Source organism: Artemia sp. Qi Xiang Cuo, chromosome 5 (genome assembly GCF_049724085.1).
Source record: "Artemia sp. Qi Xiang Cuo chromosome 5, ASM4972408v1, whole genome shotgun sequence".
Taxonomy (NCBI): Eukaryota; Metazoa; Arthropoda; class Branchiopoda; order Anostraca; family Artemiidae; genus Artemia; species Artemia sp. Qi Xiang Cuo.
Window position 1 is genome coordinate 25,290,212 of NC_142798.1, and position 23,130 is coordinate 25,313,341.

Sequence of the window (23,130 nt, forward strand, 5' to 3'; positions counted from 1 at the left end):
AAGCCCACACCAAAATTCAGCCCACCCCTGATGGCTGAAACAAGCCCACAGGGTGGAAAACAAGCCCATCTGGCAACACAGCTGCAAGTCATGAATACATCTTCCTTTTTCCTGCTGTAGACCAGCATTGTGAGTTTTAGGGATATAAGACCCTCTTCATAAAGAGGTCAATAGAGCTGTGCATGCTCCTCTATCCCAATCTCTCCAAAGATTCCCTCTTTACCCCTCCCCCCAAGAAGTCCCAAATTCCTTTTACATTCTTTCAGTAAATATATATACTGCTAGCTTTACCACTCAATGCCTTTTTTTATGCTCTTTCCAAATATAATAATTATTTTTGTCAGAAATGAATTTTACCCTCACCTCTATATATACCATTTCAGGGTATATATTTGCACATTAGGGGGGGGGGTAAATTTTATTTCTAATGTAAATGGGAGGTAAGTTTAAGATTTACCCCCAACCCCCTAATGTGCAAATATATACCCTGAATTGGTATATAGGGGTGGGGGGTAAAATTCATTGCTGACAAAAATGATTAGGCCTATTATATTTGGAAAGAGCATAAAAAGGCATCGAGTGGTATATTCACTTTATTCGTAAGAAAATAATATGATTTGGTAGAACTTTACCCACAACTTTGCTCAATTCCAATTTATGAGCTTTGAACAAGCTGCCTGAGGCCTGTAAATATATAGAAGATGCTATAACTGAGGTATGCACACAAGGTGAGCAGACTACTCAAGGCTTTTTTATGCTCTTCCCAAATATCATAATTACTTCACTTGCAAATCCAATTTGAAGCCCTAAGTGGACCATAAAGTGATACCTAATTTTGTATTCTAGGCACAAGAAATGGGTTAAGAAAAGTGACTAAAACCTGGTGAACAATTATAAATAGATTATTTTCAAGTTGTATCTTAAATCACCTTAAATTGCATTGGCTAGCATGATAAGGTGGTGTTGAAACCTCCTGTAGCCTTGTGAATCTTACTGGGGGTGTGAAACTTCATCAAGCTTTGGCACTATCTCAGGTCACCTTCTATTTTGCATTCATCAAGCACAATCAATTCCCTTATTGAATGATTCAGCAGTCTTGGATTGAACATTGGTGTCTGAGAGACTATGACACAGTGGCACCAAGCAAACAGCATAGAAGTTCTGACCCACACATTGTTGAATTCTGGAGACCTGCTGTTTCTGGCTTTGACTCTGGAGAGTGGTGGAGAGCAAATTGAACTTAGTCTTGTATGTTCAAGCAAACTGCAAGTCATAATGACATCTTCTGTATACCAGAGTAGTAGGTTTTAGGGATCTAAGACACTCTTCATAAGGTTTATCTGACAGGTCTAATATAAGCTTAGTTGCTAGATGCTGAACATTCTCCAGTGTCTTAGCATCCATTTTATACTGGGGACACACCAGCATCATACCTCTCATAACTCTATATGTGGGCAGACTAATGCTGTGTAGAGTTTCCATAGTGAGCTTGTGTATGGCTATGGAACTTATGCTCCCTGTCAATAATAATACCTAAGTCTGTTTCTTTACTTACCATCTCAAGCTAGTTGTTCTCAATGGTATATGATTGGTTGGGGTTATTTTTAGCTAAGATTAAGAACTTATCCTTGTATGGTATACCAGACAAATACATTAAAGTGATTAGTGCTATGTACAAGAATAACACTGCTGTGGTTAAGGTAGGAAATGAGGTTAGAAGCTGGTCTTTCATTAAATCAGAAGTTTATCAGGGTTGTGTTCTATCCTCCTTTATGTGGATTATCTTGATGGACTTTGTTTTAAGGAGCACAGGAAAGGCAATGGGAGACCATGGAATCCAATGGGGAGGAAAAAGTCTCCTGGACTTGGATTATGCTGATGATTTAAGCATCTTAGATGAAAGTGTGAGCAAAATGAATGAAGTTTTAGAGGTTTTGCGAGTTCAGTGTGCTAGAATTGGTTTGAAAATTAATGTTAAGGAGACTAAGTCACTAAGGCTAAGAATAAGCGAAGAAGAAAAGGTGATGTTGGGTAATGAAAAGATTGATCAAGTGGGCAGCTTCACTCACCTTGGCAGTACTATTAGTAAAGATGGTGGGAGCAGTGAAGATGTTGAAAATAGCATAGCCAAGGCTCAGGGTGTTTTTTCACAGTTAAAAAAAGTCTGGAAGAATAGGAAGATAAGTCTGCAAACCAAGATTAGAATATTAGAAGCTACAGTGATGACATTGGTCAAATATGACTCTGAAGCATGGGTACTCCAAAAAGCGGATGAATATTTGCTAGATGTTTTCCAGAGATATTGCTGAAGGATTGTTCTGGGTACCTGGCTGACTGACTGTATTTCAAACAATAAGCTATACGAAAAGTGTGGTTCAATACCGCTCTCTAGGGCTATATTGAAAGAAAGGTTGAGTTGGTTACAGCACGTTGTGCAGATGAAGTATGACAGATTGCCGAAGATTGTTCTTTTCGGCCAACCATCTAGGGCTAAACGGAAAGCACGTCGTCCCCGTCTGGGGTGGGAGGACGTCATAAAGAAAGATTTAAAGAAAATGGGAACTTCGTGGGCGGGTGTAAAAAGGGAGCCCTTGAATAGATTGGGGTGGAGGAGGAGCGTGCGTAGCTGTGTTGGCCTCAGGCGGCTTGGCGCTGCGGTGAGTTGTTAGTAGTAGTAGTATGAAGAACTTACATTTGGATGCATTGAACTGCAGGCTCTAGTCGTCAGACCATCTTGAAAGCTTGTTGAGGTCTTTCCAAACAGTTGAGGGTTATTTGTTACATCTGGCTTCCCCAAGTAGCTTACAGTTGTCTGCATATAATGTCAATGCATTCTTTGGGTTTGTTGAGCAGTCATTGATATACATACTAAAAAGTATAGGCCCCAAGATGGGTCTGTGTAGGGCACCACTGAGAGCTATGGCTGACTCACATAAGATGGCATAATTTTCAGTATTTATGAGAACCTTCTGTGTTCTATTTGACAAGAAAGCCTCAATCGTACCTATAACCTCAACAAGAACTCCACATGCTTATAACTTTTGTATCAGGAGGTTGTGTTGCACTTTGTGAACAGCTTTTGCTTGATCTAGTAGAAGGATGTCTACTGGAAGGTCCCTGTCAAGAAATTTGTTTCAATTAAGTTACCTTAGCAAAACCTATTGTGAGTTCTGCTGAGTAACTGGTTGTTATCTAGATGGTAAGCCAATATTATCTAGATGGTAAGCATCATTTAATATACTGTCAAGAACCTTGCAAAGTACCAAAGTAAGGCTGATGTGGCATTAGTTGCTAACAAGGTGTCTTTGTCCCTTCTTAGAAATATGGTTGATATGACTAGTTTCCTGTCACTAGGAAGGACTTTTGAAGTCAATGTCATCTGGAATAGCTTAACAACAGGTTCTGCTATAAACTGGACTGTTTCTATGATTAATGGTAGGCAGATATTGTCTGGCCTAGTTGCTTTGTTCTCACCAAGCTTCTTGATCCTTTTGAGGATGTTTTCAATAGTTATAACTAGAAGAAGTATAGATGTACAAATCAGAGATGATGGTATTGCAGGTGGATTGGACAGTGACTTAGTCAAGAAATTTGTGCTGGAGCTATCATTCAGCATATCAGCAATGTTTTTTGGGTTAGTTAGTATAGTGCTGTTCTCTTTGTTGAGCTGCCTTGAGAGGTTTGCAGAAGAGACATAATACAAACAACTTCTTAGGATTTGGTTTTGACTCAGCAGTAATTGACTCTTCATGCTCATTTACTAACTTTTTGGTGAGGTTTCTAAACCTATTTTTGCACTCTTTCTAATTTTCATGATAACTATCACATTTACGTTTTCATACTTTCTCTATGCTCTCTTTTGTCTTCTAGATGCCTTCATTACATTGTGTGGCAAGTGGGGGAGGTTCTTAAGGACAACTGACGTATATAAAATGGGAGAATGTGGTTGACAGTGGTAATATAGAAAAAATCTGGGAGGCATTTAAGACAGTAGTCCTAGCTGCTGAAAACAAACATACCTAGGTATACTGGTCACCCCTGCCAAAACCACCCCTTCCTACCCAAAGAAGTCATAAGGGCTAGAAGGAAGAAGGAAAGAGTATGGACCAAATACATAAAGTGCAGATGTGATAACCGCTATGACATGTTCAAGAAATGCAGAAATAGGCTATGAAATTTGACGTGGAAGATTGTAAAAAACCATGAGGCAATGCTGATGCAAAGCAGAATCCAAAGGGGTTCTGGTGCCAGGTCTTGGCAGATAATCCCTCTAGACATGATATCCCAGACCTCATGAAGGAGGATGACACGAAGACCTCAGAGGCTCAAGAAAAAGCAGATTTGCTCAACTCTAGCTTTGGTACAAATTTATCCACTCAACCCATAGCAAACCCTCCACCCACCTTACCAGAGTAACCAATTGGAGAACCAATGTACATGACAATTATAAGTATAGAGAATGTTCTGAAAAGACTTGATGCAAATAAAGCTGCTGGGCCAGATAATCTACAACCTGAATTATTAAAAGAAGCAGCTGAATAAATTGTTGAGCCACTAGCAGTGACTCTTGGGATGTCACTCACTTCCAAAGTGCTCACAAGTGACTGGAAGCAGGCCAACATCAAGCCCATTTTCAAGAAAGGGAGAAAGGACCAAGCCAGTAATTACCGCCCTATAAGTCTCACTTCTGTTGTCTGCAAGGTCCTTGAGAGCATCATCAATGACGCACTGGTCTCTCACCTTGAAAAAAATCAGTCACTTTAAAAAAAGTCAGCATGGTTTCCATAAAAGTTGCTCTATTGACATAAACCTCATTGAAGCATATGACTTTGTGACCAGACTTGTGGATGATGGCCTTCTGGTGGATTTCATATTGCTTGATCAAGCAAAAACCTTTGCTACAGTACAGCATCAACTTCTTCTCCTGAAACTGGAAGCATACAGGGTGCATGAGGATATAGTTGCCTGGATTGAAGCCTTTCTTACTGGAAGAACTCAGAGGGTAGTAGTTTATGATGCCACTGGTAAAATTGTTTATTCTGATGAAGTTCCTGTCATTAGTGAAGTCCAACAGGGCACAGTCCTGGGGCTCACATTGTTCAGCATATATATTAACAACAGTACAACTCACCTGAACAACCCACTGCCACTGTATGCTGATGATTGCAAGCTCTTAGGACATGCCAAAATTAGCCCCAATCGCTCAACAATGCAGGAAGACTTACATCAACTATTTAGATGATCCTCTGATTGGAGTTTGTAGTTCAGCGTGTCAAAACGCAAAGTCCTGAATATTGGAAACGAAAACCATAGATGACCCTAACATAACCGAGATAACCTACTTAACGTTGTTAGTAAGGAGAAGGATCTGGGGCTCATTGTCAATGACGAACTCAAGTTCCACAGCCACACATAAGCTCAAGTTGCTATGGCCTATGCAAACTAAGCCCTATGGCTCATAAAACGAAAGTTTATCACCAGGAAGCTGTGTGTGGTTAAGAAGCTGTACAAAGCTATTTTATGTCCACACCTGGAATTTGGAATGTCCTAGCATCGTCTCATTATAAAATGGACGTTAAGCACTCGAGAGTGTCCAAAGGCAAGCAACAAAGCTCATACCAGCTTTGCAAGACAAGCTGTATGAGAAACGCCTTGTATCCCTCATACTCCCTACCCTAATCTATCAAAGAAAGAGAGGAGACGCAATCGCTTCTTGCAAACTGCTAGAAAACAACATCTCAAGTCAAGTTTTCTCCTCATCCCTTGCAAGTATAATACCAGGTCACACAAAGAAGCTGCAAGTTCCCCATTGCCAGTGACGTGGGCACTGGCAATTATTCTCTGTACTTGCTGTCCCTTACTAGAACAGCTTCTCCGCCACCATCCAGTCCCAAACCATAGATATGTTCAAGAAAGGAGTTGACCAGGACTGGGCCAATTTAGAGTGCAGACTAACCTGGGATGCCAAACTATAGTCATGTCACACCACCAATAAGATTTTCCACAAGAGGCTCATCACCACCTTATCTTGCTGGACATGCGAGTTAAGGTAATTTTTAAGGTATTCTTTAGTGCACCTCTTTTCTTCATCAATCAGAGTGGTTTTGAAAGTGTCCCAGTCTATTTCAATATTGTCAGTACTGGTAAGCACCTCCCAATCAACCTTTGCAAGGTCTTGGCAATTCATTTATTAATTTATAAAAGTCTTTTTGATTTTAGTATTTACTTTGAGGTTGACTTGTATTTCAGCTAAAATACAGGTGTGATCACTACTACCAACTGTAGGGAGGAAAGATCTTGAGAAGATTTGGTCAGGGTTGCTAGGAATAATGAGGTCTAGCAATGAGTGCTCCCATAAATGTCTAAAATGAAATGGCTGGTTTACAATCTTTGTTTGAAATTGTCAGCAAGGGCATTTGTTGTGATACAAGGATGACTGTTCTGTGGAGAAAACCCACCCATCTAACCTCAGCCATGTTAAAGTCTCCAAAAAGGAACATGACAGAATGTTTCCTACCATTTCCTTTGGAAATGATGTCACATACAGCAAGGTGTGAAACAAATTGATCAGGACCAAAAGGGTTACAACCTAAAACACCCAACATAAATGACACAGTTTCAGCTTTTAGTCCTTGCTTAAACTAAGTCACATTATTGAATGGAACAGTGTCATCAGTAGTGTTTCCATTCTGGCTTTTATTTGCATTGCTCTTTTCTTTTCCACTACTTACAGTTACTATCCCTTTATTTACACTTTGTGGCCTATCCCTTTATTTACACTGATACCTGTCCTCTGGAAGAGGACAGGTATCTAAAGCTCCATCCTGTTGACAGGGACAATGGCTCCATATTTTTGTCAGGTTTCTACAACTATAAGTCTACTTCCAATTCCTAAGTTTTACTCACCAGCAGCAGCTCATTTCTAGATCTCTTCTACTAGCTCTTTCTGTCCAGCCTGTCCTCTTTTAAGGTGTCAGTATAGAAACAAATGTCTCCCTTTTTTATGTTTAACTGCTTTAAAATGTCAGTTTTCAGTTTATATGAACTGGCTAAGAAGGGTATTGGATCAGGCTGTACGAACTGGAAGTATTAGGGTAAAGGCGAGTACTTGGCAGCCATCATAAATTGGTTACTGCACCAACATCAATTTGGAGTTCATTTTCAGAAAACTCTGTATGAAAACTAAGTCATTGGTTTGAGGGGAGACCATATACAACTACATTCAAGCATCTTTTCTGTCTACAATGCTCCTCTTGCTACATCTTTCAAACTTCAGTTTCAGATTTATTAGTAATTGCTTGATTCAATATCCCTTTAACATTGACAGCATACACTTTAGATAAAATGGAGTTTTCTAAGCTCTGCATTTTAGCATTGGTACCTTCAAGAGCAGTATGTATATTATCTTGAAATGCAACATATATTTCTTTATTTCATCACAATGCTAATTCAGAGCTGACTTCATCAATTTGAGAAGGGCCTACTGTGTTGAACCTCTAGATCTACATATAGGCATACTACCAAGCTGGTTTTCACAAAGATATCATTTTCAGTGAGGGACATCAATACAGTCAACAGGTACTGATTAAATGTAATCAAATTCAATGACTTTAACAACTGGTAAATCTTTTTATATTCTACTGGGATTTTGGACAATATTTGACAATGCAAAGTATTTTTTTTTTAGTCTTGTACAAACATGTTCTAGGGCAGATATTGGCAACCCATGACCTGGGGGGTCACAAAGTGGCACATATACTAATTTCAAATAACCATCTTTTGTTCCAAAAAAGCATAATATAATAAAATAAATTATAAAACATGAATCATGAAACAAATATCTGGAGAATAAAATAGAATGGAAGATAGAAATGCTATTTTTATATGCAATTTAATTTTGTCTCTTAGCCTACATTGATGCCTTAAGAATATGTGCTACAAACTTCAGAGTAATGACAGAGACATAAGAGGCAAAATTTGTACAGTGTGTACTGTTCTCTCAGTTGTAGCACATATTCAAAAGTTGAGTGTTGGAGTTATGCAGCTAAATAACTATTAAGCATTAACCAAAATAAAATAATAATTGATATAAAAAAAAATATTACCATAAAGAAACAAAACACAAAAAAGAGGATTTTCAGTATGTGTGGAAAGAAAAGTATGAATGTATAAAAGATGGTAACAAATTGGTATGTAATTATCACCAAGACTTACAATATAATATTGAGTGACCACTTTTCTTCAAAACTAAAGATGTAAATGAAAATAAATCTGAGGACATTGCTAAATGTGTATTAAATTTTGGAAAACGAAATAAATGCCTAAAGAGTTTTGTTGCTGCTACAAGAATACTACTGTATATCTGCCAGTTTTGTTGCAGCTACTAGCATGAGTACAAACAAAAAACCATGTACAGACAGTAAGTTTTGACAAATGTAGTCATATGATGTTCTGGATGCTTATTTAGCAACTTTGTAAATAAAAAACAAATAATTAAGAGAATCAAAGAAACGCCATTGTCAGCTAGAACAGTTCAGCGTTGTGTTCTAGATATGGGAAAAAATAATGACAAACAGGTCCAAAACGATTTGTTATCTAGTAACATTAATTAGCATTGCAGTTGATGAAAGCACAGATGTAAATACTAGATGTAGTCTTCAGAGACTTCTCGATCATCCCAATCACAAGAAGGCTCTACCGGTAGCTTATGCAGCTACTGCCACCTGGCAGCTGAAGACTCAACTGCACTCAAGTGCTTCTTCTGCAGCAAGAATGAACATGTTTCTTGCCGAGGGATGCACCTAGATTTATTCCTAGCGCTGAAAGCCCATGATAAGAGCTCACTAGTACTCAAATACGAATGTGTATGCTGTAGTAAGCGAAGCGTTTCCAAACTTCAATTGGCAGTACTTCAAATGACACAAACTAACCGAAGCATGGTAACTTTACGGCAGCAACAGCAGCAGCTAGAAATGCAACCAACTACCGACATCAACATCGTCCTATCTCAGTCACCAGCAACTAACAGAATTCAAAACTCAAGCCCCGTCACCGTTAGCGTCCTACTGCAAGCCGAAAAAGAGGAAACTACGAGAGGAGAAAAGTATGAACATTGCAAAATCTGGCATTCTAGAATCTGATAAAGAGTCTGATGCTGAGAAAGTTGTGCGGCTGGTCTCTAGCAATGACCTTGGTGCTCAACTACAACTTACAGACATCCTAGAAACAGCAAGACTGGCCCCCCCTCTCAGACTCGGATAACAAGCAAGGCCAAAGGCACCTACTCGTGAAACTGTGCAAGGACTCAGAAGAAACCCGGAGAAAGCGATCGAAAATCTTGAAGGGTGCACCAAATCTCCGAAGAGCCACTGACAACCATGTCCGACAATACGTCTATGTGAATCCAGGTCTCACGCCAATGCCAAGAACTGAACAAGCTGCTAGACGCCATGCAAAGAGATCACTGTCCTCCGACAACCAACCAGATGCCAGCTCTTTAGTTGCTGGTCAACGCTATCCCAGCCGACGTCATCAGTGACATGGCGTAGGGCGCACGTTCCAGAAAAAGGTCTTGACTGGAATTAAATGTCATTATTTTAATTCCGATTCTCTGCTAAACAAGATGAATGAAGTGAGACATATTGTAAGTGCTGAAAATCCCCATATAGTCGGAATAGCTGAGGTGAAACCAAAAAATAGCAGATACCTGCCTACACTCCCAGAGCTACAGATTCCAAATTACAAGATCCTAGAGAGAAACATTGAACAGCGAACTGAAAGGGGAATTCTCTGCTATTACAGACAGGACATCCAAGCTACCCCAGTAAGTCCCAGAGGAAATGAACTATCCCAAGAAAGTATCTGGTTAAATATAACAACAGCTGATAGAGTAAATATCAAACTCGGAATCTACTACAGAAGTCCCAATAGCAGTCTTGACTTCCACTTGCTTGCAGAAATTACTGAGATTTGTAGTGATAATTTATCGAATGTAGTCATTGTGGGCGATTTCAACCTACCGAAAATCAACTGGACTAGACAGCACATGCACTCGCACAACCCAACATCACCCGAGGCGAAATTCTTAGAAGTGGTGAATAACTATCATCTGAACCAATTGATCTTAGAGCCCACCCGAACCAGAGGTAGGGATAGACCAAGTATATTGGATCTGCTACTGACAAATGATTCAGAACTGATAGAGGACATCCGCCTACTAGCACCGGTGGGAATGTCTGATCACTGTATCGTAGGCTTCCAGGTTTTGGCTAATAGCAGCAAAGACAAAAAACCAAACCCATGAAACAAATGCAACAGAGCAGACTTCGCTGCGATGTGCAATGACCTCAGCACAGGAGATTGAGGAAAAGAGTTCAGCTCGAGTGAAAACTGTAAGAAAATGTACTACAAATTCCTGTCCGTCATGTCTCAGGATGAGGAGAAACATGTAGGCTACCAGTTGCCAAACATTATAAAAGACTAACCCTACCTCACGCTGTTTTCGACCTCATAAAAAAAAAGCAAGCCTGTTGGATAAACTATGTAGCTGACCAGTTGAGCCATCTAAAAGCAAGAGCCTACCAAAAGCTACAAAATAAGGTGAGGCGACAAACCAGGCAAGCAGCTAGCATGCAAGAGCAAAACCTTGCAGAATCTATCAAGACAAAACCCAGGATGTGTTGGAACCACATAAATTCTAAACGCATTGCGAAGCCAGACATTCCAAGCTTAAAAAACCCTACGACTGGACTCCTGATTGAAAGATCTGTAGAAAAAGAAGATTTACTAAACACGTATTACACTACCGTCTTCACCCAGGAACCTATTCAGTCATCACTACCAATCCTGCATACCATAGTGTCTGACTCAACACCCAAGGTCAAGATTGACCCACAGGTGGTCCTGAAAAAACCCAAACAGCTAGGGATAAGCAAATCGCCAGGTCCGGACGGACTTCATCCCAGAGTGTTAAAAGAAACCGCAGATCTAATTGCAGAGCCTCTACTGATGATTTTTCAAAAATCCTTACAGTTGAATGAACTCCCTAGTATCTGGAAAAAGGCAACGGTGATACTATTGCAAAAAAAGGAAAACTGGCAAGATCATCTAAATGACAACCTAATTAGTTTTACTTGTATCACTAGCAAAATAGTGGAATCAATCATATCTGCACATATCCTTGAGCACACGAGCAAAAGAAAGATAATCACTAGCAAGTAATTTGGGTTCTTGAAAAGAAGGTTTGTAGAGTCACACCTTCTTCAGGTGGTGGAAAACAGAAAAATGCATGCAGATAAGGGTTATCAAGTTGATGTCATTTACATAGACCTTAAAAAGGCCTTTGACAAAGTACCTCATCGTCGCCTTTTATACAAACCCCGCAACCTTGGTCTGGGAGCCACAGTTGATTGGATTGAACAGTTTCTTATTGAAAGATCTCAAACAGTATCAGTAGACGGAGTTTCGAGCACACTTGAAGTAGAGGTAATCAGTGGTGTTCCCCAGGGCTCGGTTCTTGGCCCTCTCTTATTTAACCTGTATCTCAATGATCTAGTAGAAGGTATCAACTCTGAGATTCTACTGTATACAGATGACAGCAAGCTGTATAAAGTAATCAAAACAGCTGTCAATGCACAATCTCTGCAAGAGGACCTTGACAAGCTCAATAATTGGATGTCGCACTGGCTGATGGAAATCGATATTGAAGAGAGCCACGAACTAACAATAGAGAACCCTACTATCCAATATAAATATAGACTAGAAGACTTACCAATCACATCATCCCAGGAGGAGCGCGACTTGAGAGTTGTCATTGACAGCAACCTCGACTTCCAGGCCCACTACAACAGCATTATTAGGAAGGCAAATTGTGTTGCAGGAGTTTTAAGGCGCAACTTCACTTTTGGAAATGATAAGCCTTCTCTACAAAGCTTTGGTACGGCCAATCCTTGAATATGGTCAGTGCACTACACGTCCCTTTTACAACAAAGACATTGAAGCTCTTGAAAAATTTCAAAGACGATTAACAAAGTTCTGTTTGACTTTGGGAAATTTATCCTATGGAGATAGGCTCTAGAAGCTCGAACTTCTTTCACTAGCTTATCGACTGCACCGAGGAGACCTCATTGAGTTATACAAGCTTTGTTACGCCGTCTAGGAAAACATCCAGGTTACAAATATTCTCAGCTTCAGCCACACGAACCTTCGTGGTCATAACCTCAAGCTTCACGAGGAGAGGTTCCAAAAGGACATCGGCCGTTGGGCGTTTAAGAACCGAGTAACGCAACACTAGAACAAGCTCCCCTTTGAAGTCATCAATACAAACTCATTAAACTCGTTCAAGCAGGAACTGGACAAATACTATGGTGAAAGTGCCTACAATTATTTTTAATTTAAAAGATTTTTGTAGAGGCCCTGTGGCCTATTTGTTTAGCATTATATTATTATTAGATTTACATCAGAAAATAATTTGAATATCAATGAAGAACTGCGTATTGTTGCTTCAGTGAATGACATGACACAAGACACTGATATTTTTCATCAAGTACAAAAGCTTATTAATTTGAAAAATAGACAAGAATTGGATTTAAAAAGTGAATTGTTTTCAATAACAACTGATGGTACTCCAAGTATGTGAGAAAAATGTCGCATTTGTAAAACTAATAGAAAACAAGTCCGGGCAGTCACTTATCATTTCATTGTATCATACATGAAGAAAATTTATTTGCAAATGTATTCATGCAACAACTTAAGGATGTAGTGGAAAACGTTGTCAAGATTGTGAACAAGATAATATCACAATCAGTATTTTTATTTAGGCAGTTAACAGCTTTTTAAGAGGGAATTGAATCAAAATTGAGATTTGTACACTATGAAAGACAATGTTTAAGTTGAGGCAAAGCTCTTAATAGATTTGTAGAGTGTTTTGATGATAAACAAATATTCTTCATGAATTTCGTCAAAATAATCGTAATTCAGTGATAAACAACAACTTTTAAGACCTTTGTTCTCAACAGACATAATGAATCATTATAGTGAGTCCAATTTACAGCTCCAAGGAAATAACAGTACAATTTTGAAAATGTACGAGGAATTTTATGTCAAAATTAATATTATTTAAAACTAAGATAAAACAAACAAAAATTATTTTCTTTCCTTTGTTAAAAAGAGAAGTTGAAAAAAAATATTAATGAAAGCAATATTAGTATGTTTGAAAGTAAAATTTTTGTTATCAAAAGTGAATATGAAAGTTGATTTCAAAGTTTTAAGAACGATGGCAAAATGTTTACATTTATAATAAAGCCAAACCAATGAAAAATAATGTTTTAAGTTTGCAGTATTTCAATATCCAAAAATTGAAAATTATAGTTCAGAAAAGATGATTTTAAAAATTCATTGTATAAGGTGGATAAATTCAAAGAATTTCGGAAAGATTGGGGAAAAAACAAAAGATGATCATTTCCTCATGATATCAATGGGTTGAGTATCACTTCCTTCAAGGATTTCATCTTTGAAAAAAAAGAGCTTTGCGATTTCGCTCACATTCCTTTCAACTTACAAATGTGAGCAAATATTTTCATACATGGAATTTATTTTAAGAAAGCACAGGAGCAAGCTAAATACCAAAAGTACAGATATTTGCATTTATCTTAAGAATGACTGACTGCACACCAGACTTGACTAAATTGACATCACAAGTTCGACATCAAGCTATTAATATCAAAGAGAATGTTAATAAATAAATTTCATTAAATATGCTTGTTTGTTTTACAATAATTGAGATCTTTTTAGTTTTAAAATAATGATTCATGTTTAAAGGTGTATTTTAATTATTTTCTTAGAATAATATTTATCTTATTACTGTTTTAAAATGAAAATTTCTCTGACCCAAATGTCCATTTAATATTTGCATTGTGGTTGATTTTGACCTGCATCCAGAAAATAATGCCATCCCCTGTTTCAGGGCTATTATGGGACCATAAGAGAGGGTTTGCCTTTGCAAGTGGAACAATTATTATAATTAGAAAGAGCATAAATAAAGGCTGACTGACCGTATTTCAAAGAGTAGGCTGTACGACAAAATGTGGTTCAATCCCGCTTTCTAGGGCTATAATGAAAGACAGGTTGCGATGGCTAGGGTACGTTGTGCGGATGAAGGATGACAAATTGCCAAAGATTTTCCTTTTTGGCCAACCGTCTAGGGCTAAACGAAAAGCAGGTCGTCCTCGTCCGGGGTGGGAGGACGTCATAAAAAAGATTTAAAGAAATGGGAACTTCCTGAGAGGGTGTAAAAAGAGAGGCTTTGAATAGATTGGGATGGAGGAGGAGCGTGCGTAGCTGTGTTGGCCTCAGAGGGCTTGGTGCTGTGGTGAGGTGTTAGTAGTAGTAGTATAAATAAAGACATTCATTGAGTATTGTGTTCACCTTGTCCCCGCCTCAGTTGTGGAATCTCATATATATATATATATATATATATATATATATATATATATATATATATATATATATATATATATATATATATATATATATATATATATATATATATATATATATATATATATATATATCTATTTACCATCCTTTCTCATGACCTCTTCCTCTTCCTGTAATGGGAAAAACTCAAAATTTATTGATTATGTTTTATGTTTGTTTAGGGCAATACTGTTAATAGATTCTTGCTCTCGAGTTGTTATATCAATCATAGGCAGCGTGCTAGCGCTGCCTAGGTAAAGAACGATGTGGGCACAATGTGTTTTTGGTTTCTCCATACCTGGGCACTTCGTATCGAAGGATTTGTCGTAGAAACTTTGAAAAGGGCTCATTTGATTGGAAATAGGAGTGGTTAGTGCCCTTTTTAATAGTCGAAAGTGATTGGAGGGCAACTAGCCCCCCCCCCCCCCCCGCCCATCACTCCCCCAAACACATCCAATCAAAATTCTGAGATAGCCATTTTGTTCAGCATAGTTGATTTCTAGATACAAAATATGTTTTCGAGAAGGACACTCTCCCACAGCCCTCAGGGAAAGGGTTTTAAGTTATGCCCTGGGGGCATATAAGGTTTTTATAGAAGGAGTTGTCGTAGAAAGTTCAAAAAAGGCTCATTCGATTGGAATTTCAAAGGGTTAGTACCCTTTTTAATAGTCGAAATTGATTGGTGTGCACCTAGCGCCCCCCCCCCCCCACGCCCATCATTCCCCCAAATACATCCAATCAAAATTTTGAGATAGCCATGTTGTTCAGCGTAGTTGATTTTCCAGATAGAAAATATGTTTTTGAGGAGGACACTCCTCTACAACCCTCAGGGCAAGGGTTTTAAGTTATGGCCTGGAGGCATATAAGGTTTTTATAGAAGGTGTTGTCGTAGAAACTTCAAAACAGACTGATTCGATTGGAAATTCAAAGGGCTAGTACCCTTTTTAATAGTCGAAAGTGATTGGAGGGCAACTAGCCCCCCCCCCTCCACACGCCCATCATTCCCCCAAACATATCAATCAAAATTTTTAGATAGCCATTTCGTTCAGCGTAGTTTTAAGTTCTGGAAATTAGGTCTTTGAGGATGATAATCCCCTCACAGAGCCCTCAGGACAAGGGTTGTAAGTTATAACCTGGGGCATATAAAGCTTTATAGAATGCGTTGTTGTAGAAACTTCAAAAAGGGATCATTCGATTAGAAATTGAAATGGCTCGTGCCCTTTTTAGTAGTCAAAAGTAATTGGAAGGCAACTAACACCCCTTCCACGCCCACCATTTCCCCAAACACATCCAATCAAAATTTTGAGATAGCCATTTTGTTTCACGCAGTTAAAGTTCAGGAAATTTGAGCAGGACACTTCCCCCACAGTCTTCAGAGCAAGGGTTATAAGTTATGCCCTGGGGGCATATAGGTTTTCATTGAAATCTTTGTTGTAGAAACTTGAGAAAGGGCTCATTCGACTTGAAATTCAAAGGTTGAGTGCCCTTTTTAATAGTCAAAAGTGATTTTAGGGCAACTAAGTCCCCTCTCATGCCCACCTTTTCCCCAAACACATCCAATCAAAATTTTTAGATAGCCATTTTATTTGGTGTTTTGGATTTCCAGATAGAAATTATGTTTTTGAGGAGGATACTTCCCCACAGCCGTCAGAGCAAGGGTTGTAAGTTATGCCCTGGGGGTATATAAGGCTTTTACTGAATGCGGCGTCGTAGAAACTTCAAAAATTACTCATTCGATTGGAAATAAAAATGGCTAGTGCCCTTTTTAATAGTCGAGAGTGATTGGAAGGCAACAAACACCCCTTCCACACCCACCATTTCCCCAAACATATCCGATGAAAATTTCTTGATAGCCATTTTGTTCCAGGAAGTTTGAAGTTCAGGGAAATTACACATTTAAGCAGGACACTATCCCCATAGTCTTCAGGACAAGGGTTATAAGTTATTCCCTGGGGGAATACAACGTTTTTATTGAAATGGGCAACCGACCCCCCTCTCACTCCCTCCATTTCCCCAAACACATTCAATCAAAGTTTAGAGATTCAATCAAAGCATTTTGTTTAACGTAGTTGAAAGTTCTGGAAATTATGTATTTAAGGATGACAAACCCCCCAGCGTCCCCAGGGCAAAGGTTTTAAGTTATGCCCAGGGGACATATAAGGTTTTTAATGATAGAGTTATCGTAAAAAATTCAAAAGGGGCTCATTCAATTGGAAATTGAGAGGGATAGTGCCCTTTTTAATAGTTGAAAGTGATTGGACGGTAGCTAACCCCTCTCTCACGCCCACCATTCCCCCAAACACATCCAATCAAAATTTTGATATAGCCATTTTGTTCAACGTAGTATAAAGTTCTTGAAATTAGGTCTATTAGGATGACAACCCCCCCCCCCCCCACCCAGTCCTCAGGGCGAGGGTTGTAAGTTATTCCCTGGGGACATATAAGGTTTTATTGAAAGCGTTGTCGTAGAAACTTCAAAAGGGCTCATTTGATTGGAAATTGATAGGGCTAGTGCCTTTTTTAATAGTTGAAAGTGATTGGAGAAATATTAACGCCTTTCTCACGCCCACCATTTTCCCAGACACATCCAATCAAAATTTTGAGATAGCCATTTTGTGTAACGTAGTTGAAAGTTCTGAAAATTAGGTCTTAGAGGATGACAACCACCCTCACAGTCCTTAGGGTAAGAGTTGTAATTTATGCCCCAGGGCGATATAAGGTTTATAGGAAGTGTTGTCGTAGAAATTCGAAAAAGGCTCATTCGATTGGAATTCGAAAGGCCTAGTGCCCTTTCTAATAGTCGAAAGTAATTGGAAGGCTTGACATTTTTATAGTAAAGATCGATTTGGATATAATGTATTATTTTTTGTTGTTGTTGTTGTTTGTATCAAAGGAGTTGTCGTAAGAACTTCGAAAAGGGCTCATTCGATTGAAAATAGAAAGGGCTGATGCCCTTTTTAATAGTCAAAAGTGATTGGAGGGAAACTAATCCCCCTCCCACGCCCACCCTCCCTTTTGACTTTATGCTTAAAAACTAAATGTTGCCATAAGATTAAATCAAAACGCACTGTGTCAATGCTAATTCCCAATAAGGTTTCTCAGCAGTATCCCAAGAACGACTGAGGGTATTATGTTCAAACTTTTGGGGCTGCTTCTGCTCTTAAAATTTGACCAAATCAAAGTAGCGTAAGTGTATCCAAGCTATCAAAGGAAGTAAACAGATTTTTTTGCGACTGGTATCAAGTTTTGCATTTCAGGTCAAGTAGAGGAGGTATGAAACTAAATTAAACACTACTTTTTGTGTCCAGATTTTTAAGAGAATGTATGTTGTTAAAAATTGTGGAAAATTTTTTCTCCAGCATACAAATAGCAGGCCAAACTAAATTCTTAAAAAACGAAAAGATTTAAAATATTATTTTCTTTTTCTCTGAAAAGACTATGTCAATATAAAACGAGCAGGAATTGATTAAAAAAACTTTTTCCACAAAATAAGTTTTTCAAAGAAAAGTAAAGAACTCCATTAAACAAAAAATGAGCAAAAATAAAATCAAATAATCAAATAAAAAAATACAAATGAATGTGCATTGTCAGTTTAATATACATTTACTGATATTTAGTGATCAAAATCTTAATATTATTTGATTTATTAAAGTTATAAAAGTAAAAACATTCATATTTTTTTCAGTATAGTGCAAATTATTTTCTGGCCTTGGGAAGGCATAGGGGATTTGAGCCCAACTTATGTTAATTTCTGCTCGTTTTGAGTTTGTCTCGGTTATTTATTGTAATTTCTGCTCGTTTTGGGTTTCATTTATTTATCGATGCTGATTTGTGGTAGTTTCATGCTTGATAGACTTGTTTACTTTTCTTTGAAAAACTTGTTTTGTGGAAAAAGTTTTTTTAATTAATAACTTTGAAGATCAAGACTAGAAAATTAAATGCTCAATTAAATTAGAATATCTCTACCTGCTAAAAATGACAAAGAAATATTCTCTAACCGAAAAAATGCCGGCTATTTACCTGACTCCGTCACTAACATATTTGATAGTTATAATTCGTCCAGCAATGTCTTCTTACCCCAGAAATTCCCACCCCAGACACTACTTAACCCTTGTTCAACAGTCACCAATGTTGGTAGTTATGATGTCGGTAGTTATAAGTCAGTAGTTATGATGTTAAGGACTAGTGGGAAAATAGGGGTGCTAAGATTCAGCTATAGAGGGGAGGAAATAAAAATAGTTGAAGAATTTAATTATCTAGGAAAAGGCATAAAGAGGAAGTCGTAATTAAAGGGAATAGGCTAATGGGAATGTTTCTTAGAAGTAGTATCAACGAATTAGGCCTAAATGATATTAAGCTGCAGAAGAGAATTTTTTAGAAAGGTTGATTCCAGTAGTACATAATGGATCAGAATTGCGGGGGTGTGCCAGATCAAATCAAGAAAATATTGAATAGCTGTGGGATGTCTGGAATTTGGAATCAGGGGGTAGGCATAGGAGGAGAATTAGGATTCATGGCAAGAGAGGTAAAAAATTGTACTGCAAGAGCAGGAGATCCAGCTATGGAAGGCTGGTCGGACCGTGGCAGCGTCTCTAGGTGTGCACGTGGAGGTAAAGGAGGCATGGGGGGAGGAAAATTATTTTAAAGTGAGACTCTAGGGGGAGGATATAAGATGGGTCATTTCAATAAGGGGTAATTTTATGCCTTTCGGTGAAAGAAGGAAGTATTTGGGGAGGTTTAGGTCACAGAAGGGTCCATATTTTTACCCAATGTCCGGAAAAATTGATGACTTAGAGTACTTTATGTGCAATTGTAAGGAGTTGAAGGATATGAGGGTAGAAAATTTTGGGGGTAGGGTAAATGGGAAGGATTGGATGGGCAGAATTTTCAAAAAGTAAGTGTAAAGTGGATATTAAGAATGTGGGGAGGTCTGCGCGTGTAGCCATGCAGTACAGAGAGCGATTTTTGGAGGGTGGAAGATAGGTGGGACAAGAAAAGAATGATGAAAGTTATTTTATTACTTTCTATAATGTTATTTTATAATGCTTGAAGCATTTTCTTTTTTCCTTTTTTGGAGCCATGATCCATGTAGCTTTAAAGCATTTAAAATATATTGATCATGTCTGCGACATTTTGTGTAATTATGTTAGTTGTATGGTATTATGTGCCTTATTATGTTCGTTTTCTTTTTGTAATTGTTATGTTTTTTCATTGTTATTATTATATACCCTGTTATGTGTATTAGTATCATTTGGTATTATTTTGTGTAGTTTGTTGTTTTTTTACCATGGCCCAAAGTGGCTTTTGTTGCAATAAATATCTATCTATCTATGCAAAAACTTTGCTCTCTTCTTGAGGCCTAATTCTTGTCCCTCCAATGCTAATACGTTTGATAGTTTCTCATTTGCCTGGCAAAGTTCGTTTTATTACAAAATAGCTTGTTACTCGTTACTTTAGTAATTATTTAACATGCTTTTAATTTCTTCAACTTATTTTTGGTTCTCGCTAAGTTGGTCTTTGTTTTATGCCAGGTTCTTGATTATGTTTCTGAACCAGTATCTTGGAAATTTCCAAGGAAAGTCGGATTTTTAGGGACTAAAAAATATTTCTCTAGTTGCCTTATGTGTAGTTGCCCCATTCCCCCAAAAGCATTTGCTATGTGTTATTTTTTAGCAGTTCAATGCTTCTTTAACTTATTCAACTTGTTCTTGATTTCTGTACTCTCGTTTAGTTACATGACTAGTTTCAAGTTCCATCAGCGTTGTGGGAAACTGGTGACTGTGTTTGATGATGGTAGATGTGCTGCTAGAGGATGTCCAACACAGGAGTTTAATGAAGGAATAGTTTTCAGCAATACCGTACTCCCTGATGACAAAGTATTTGAAGTAAAAATTACAAAAATCATCAGCTCATGGACTGGGAGCATTAAGTTAGGATTGACAGCACTAGATCCCGAAAATGTTGAACCTGTTCCTCCGAGTTCACCAGAATTGCTTAATGATACATGGCTTTTATCTGGTGAGTTATTTTACATCTGGACGATCTCTTAGTAATAAATTGTGCAGAGTTTATTGAGATTTCAAAAAATATTTATCCACAAGAGTTAATTCTGGAGCCTAGCTACGGGACAGGACAGTCTGACCAATTCTTAGATTTAAATATTAATATTTCAGGTAATAATAAATTGGTTTTTAAAATATATAGTAAAACTGATGATTTTAATTTTGAAATAATTAATTTTCTATTTCTTGAAAGTAATATACATTCAAATATTACTTATTCAGCTTATTATTCCCAATTATTTAGGTATGCAAAAATTTGCAGTAATTACACAGATTTTAAAAATAGTTGTAAAAAGCTTAGCCAAAAACTGATCTTAAGAGGTTTTCCTGCATAAAAATTAGTTGGCAATTTAAAAAACTTAATTGTATGCACCAAGAACTTTTAGGTAAATAAACGAAAAAATGTAAAGAAATATTGACTGAAATTTGAATATAATTTGTCTTTTGCTTTCCAACTTTAAATCTGTAATTGGATCTGGATACCAACAAAAGGCTTGTTTTTATAACTCACATCTGGACCAGTCTTTATTTGTTCCAGAATGGTCTTTGCTCAGTTACCTCTGGGATTTTAATAAGGAAAGAATGAAACTCATTTTGTATGTAATTTTGAACAGCTTTACTAGTATGCATGTATTTCACAAGTTGGAAGGTACTACTTGGAAATTTTTCGCTAGATTTAATGTGCTTTTGCTTGTAAATTTACAACGACTTACATTTATTGATGACGACTTTGCATGAATTTGGACATTTCTATTTGGTTGATGGTTCGGTTATACTGTTTGGTCCTAGGTAGTTGGATAGATGAGTAAGGTCAAAACCTCGTTCAAGTGCACATTTGTCTCAATTGCTGGATTAGGATGACAGTCTTTTTCTTCTTCTTCTCTCTCTCTCTTCTTTTTTTTCTGGCCAAGTAATTACCTCTAAAACATTATATATATATTGTTACCTAATTAATATATCATCCAAAACATTTATTTATCTTTCTTTTCTATTTATATGGGGTCGCCAGGAAACTCGGAATCATAAATGGGTTCGTGAATGAAAAAAGTTTAAGGATCCGTACTTTAAAGCTATACGCCAAACCATACCAATTTTCAATAAGCTCAAAGAAAATATCAGTAGAAAAATCGGCACGCCTTCAGGGGTATTTAAATAAGCCATGTTAACAGTGGAGTACACATGATTAATGTTGTTATTCGCCTAGTTGCTTATAGTGTTTTAGTTGACAAGTTGCCAGATAAGTCTTTGTTATTATTCTTTACGGATTACATCCGGAAAGGCTACTATTAAGTGGATAAGCCGGACAAGGGATGCTCGAACACACTCATAGTCTTCTTCAATTAAGCTTTCAAACCAATTCTTGCACCCTGAACTCTCAAAATCTTCAAAAACTCAGCTTCTAAAAATGAAACAATGTCGCATGTAATTACTGAATTGGTTATATTTGTTGCACTCCAAAATTTTTCAATTGAAAAAGAAAAAAACTTTACCGTAAATAGCAAAGGGAGGGGGCTAGGGTTCTGGCTCCCTTCATATAGAAGATTTGGTTTTTAGTTTCTCTTCGTTTTTAGTTGTAATCTTGTTCTTAATTTATATTTGGAAAACAATTTTTTTATTATTTAAAGACGGTGCAAGGTCTCCAATTTCATATATATGAGGCCGAGACATTTTTCCAAATTCAGTTTTAAAATGAGGTAAAGTTTTCTGGATTTCATTGACCAGAGTTTGCTTGGAATGTGCAATACTCAGGGTGTGAATATTTATCGGTTGATAGTTGATCTGGTTTTCAACCTTCGGGTTATCAAAAAACTCGTAAGCTCTCACGATAAGTCCGTAGGTATGGCAGAAGTGTTTGCTATTCATTTAAGGAATTCCTTATTGAACCCCTTAGATAATATGGTAAGTTTTGAGATGGTAGGAAAGCAGAGTAGTAAAAATATGTTTTTAGAAATGGTGTAACGAAGTGAGTATTCATATATAAAGAAAATATGCGTAGTTTTATAAACTTTTGTCTTTTAAAGAAATGCGTTGGGTTTAACCCCTAACCTTGTGTTTAATTATTTGCTTCTATAATGCTGAGCCATGGATGCCCACTGACATTTTGACTGGGTAGAGGAGCAAGCCTTTGAAAATTGAAAAGGAGTCAATGTTTGAAAAAAGTCAGGTGGAAAAAATGTGTTATGTTAAAAAGTCGTGTTGTTGCTCATGTTTTCCTATGGATATACCAGGCAATGTTATTATCTAGCTATACCGTGTGCTGGCAATAGTAAGACGACCAAATTTTGCAATTTGTATGCATTTTATGTGTCTTATTCTTTACCTTTTACCTTTAGGATGGGGGATGGGACCCAGTGCATATGCGCGTGGTTGAATTTCCTCTTATAGACAGTTCTAAAAGTCCCTCCCCTTTCTTTCAGATAGTTTTAAGTATTAAAATGGAGGTAAATGTGTGCCTAACTAACAACCACTGTTTGAAAATATTGGGCCTCTCGTCTTGAAAAAGTCTACTCCCCTCCTATAAAGGTATGTTAATTATTTTGTAAGAGGCGATAAATTTGGTTGTATAAGGGATGGCTTCAGAAAATCCCAACGA

The 23,130-nt window shown here is 37.5% G+C and overlaps 1 protein-coding gene across 4 annotated transcripts in view; it reads left to right on the forward strand.

Annotated features, from left to right (window-relative positions):
• LOC148951976 (neuralized-like protein 4) overlaps positions 1-23,130 on the forward strand; it is a 69,221-nt gene that overhangs the window by 5,095 nt on the left and 40,996 nt on the right. For all 4 annotated transcript variants that reach the window (XM_089089453.1, XM_089089454.1, XM_089089452.1 and 1 more), the window contains exon 2: positions 20,207-20,493. In XM_089089453.1, the coding sequence (XP_088945579.1) occupies positions 20,207-20,493 (287 nt within the window). The remainder of the gene's footprint in view (positions 1-20,206; positions 20,494-23,130) is intronic.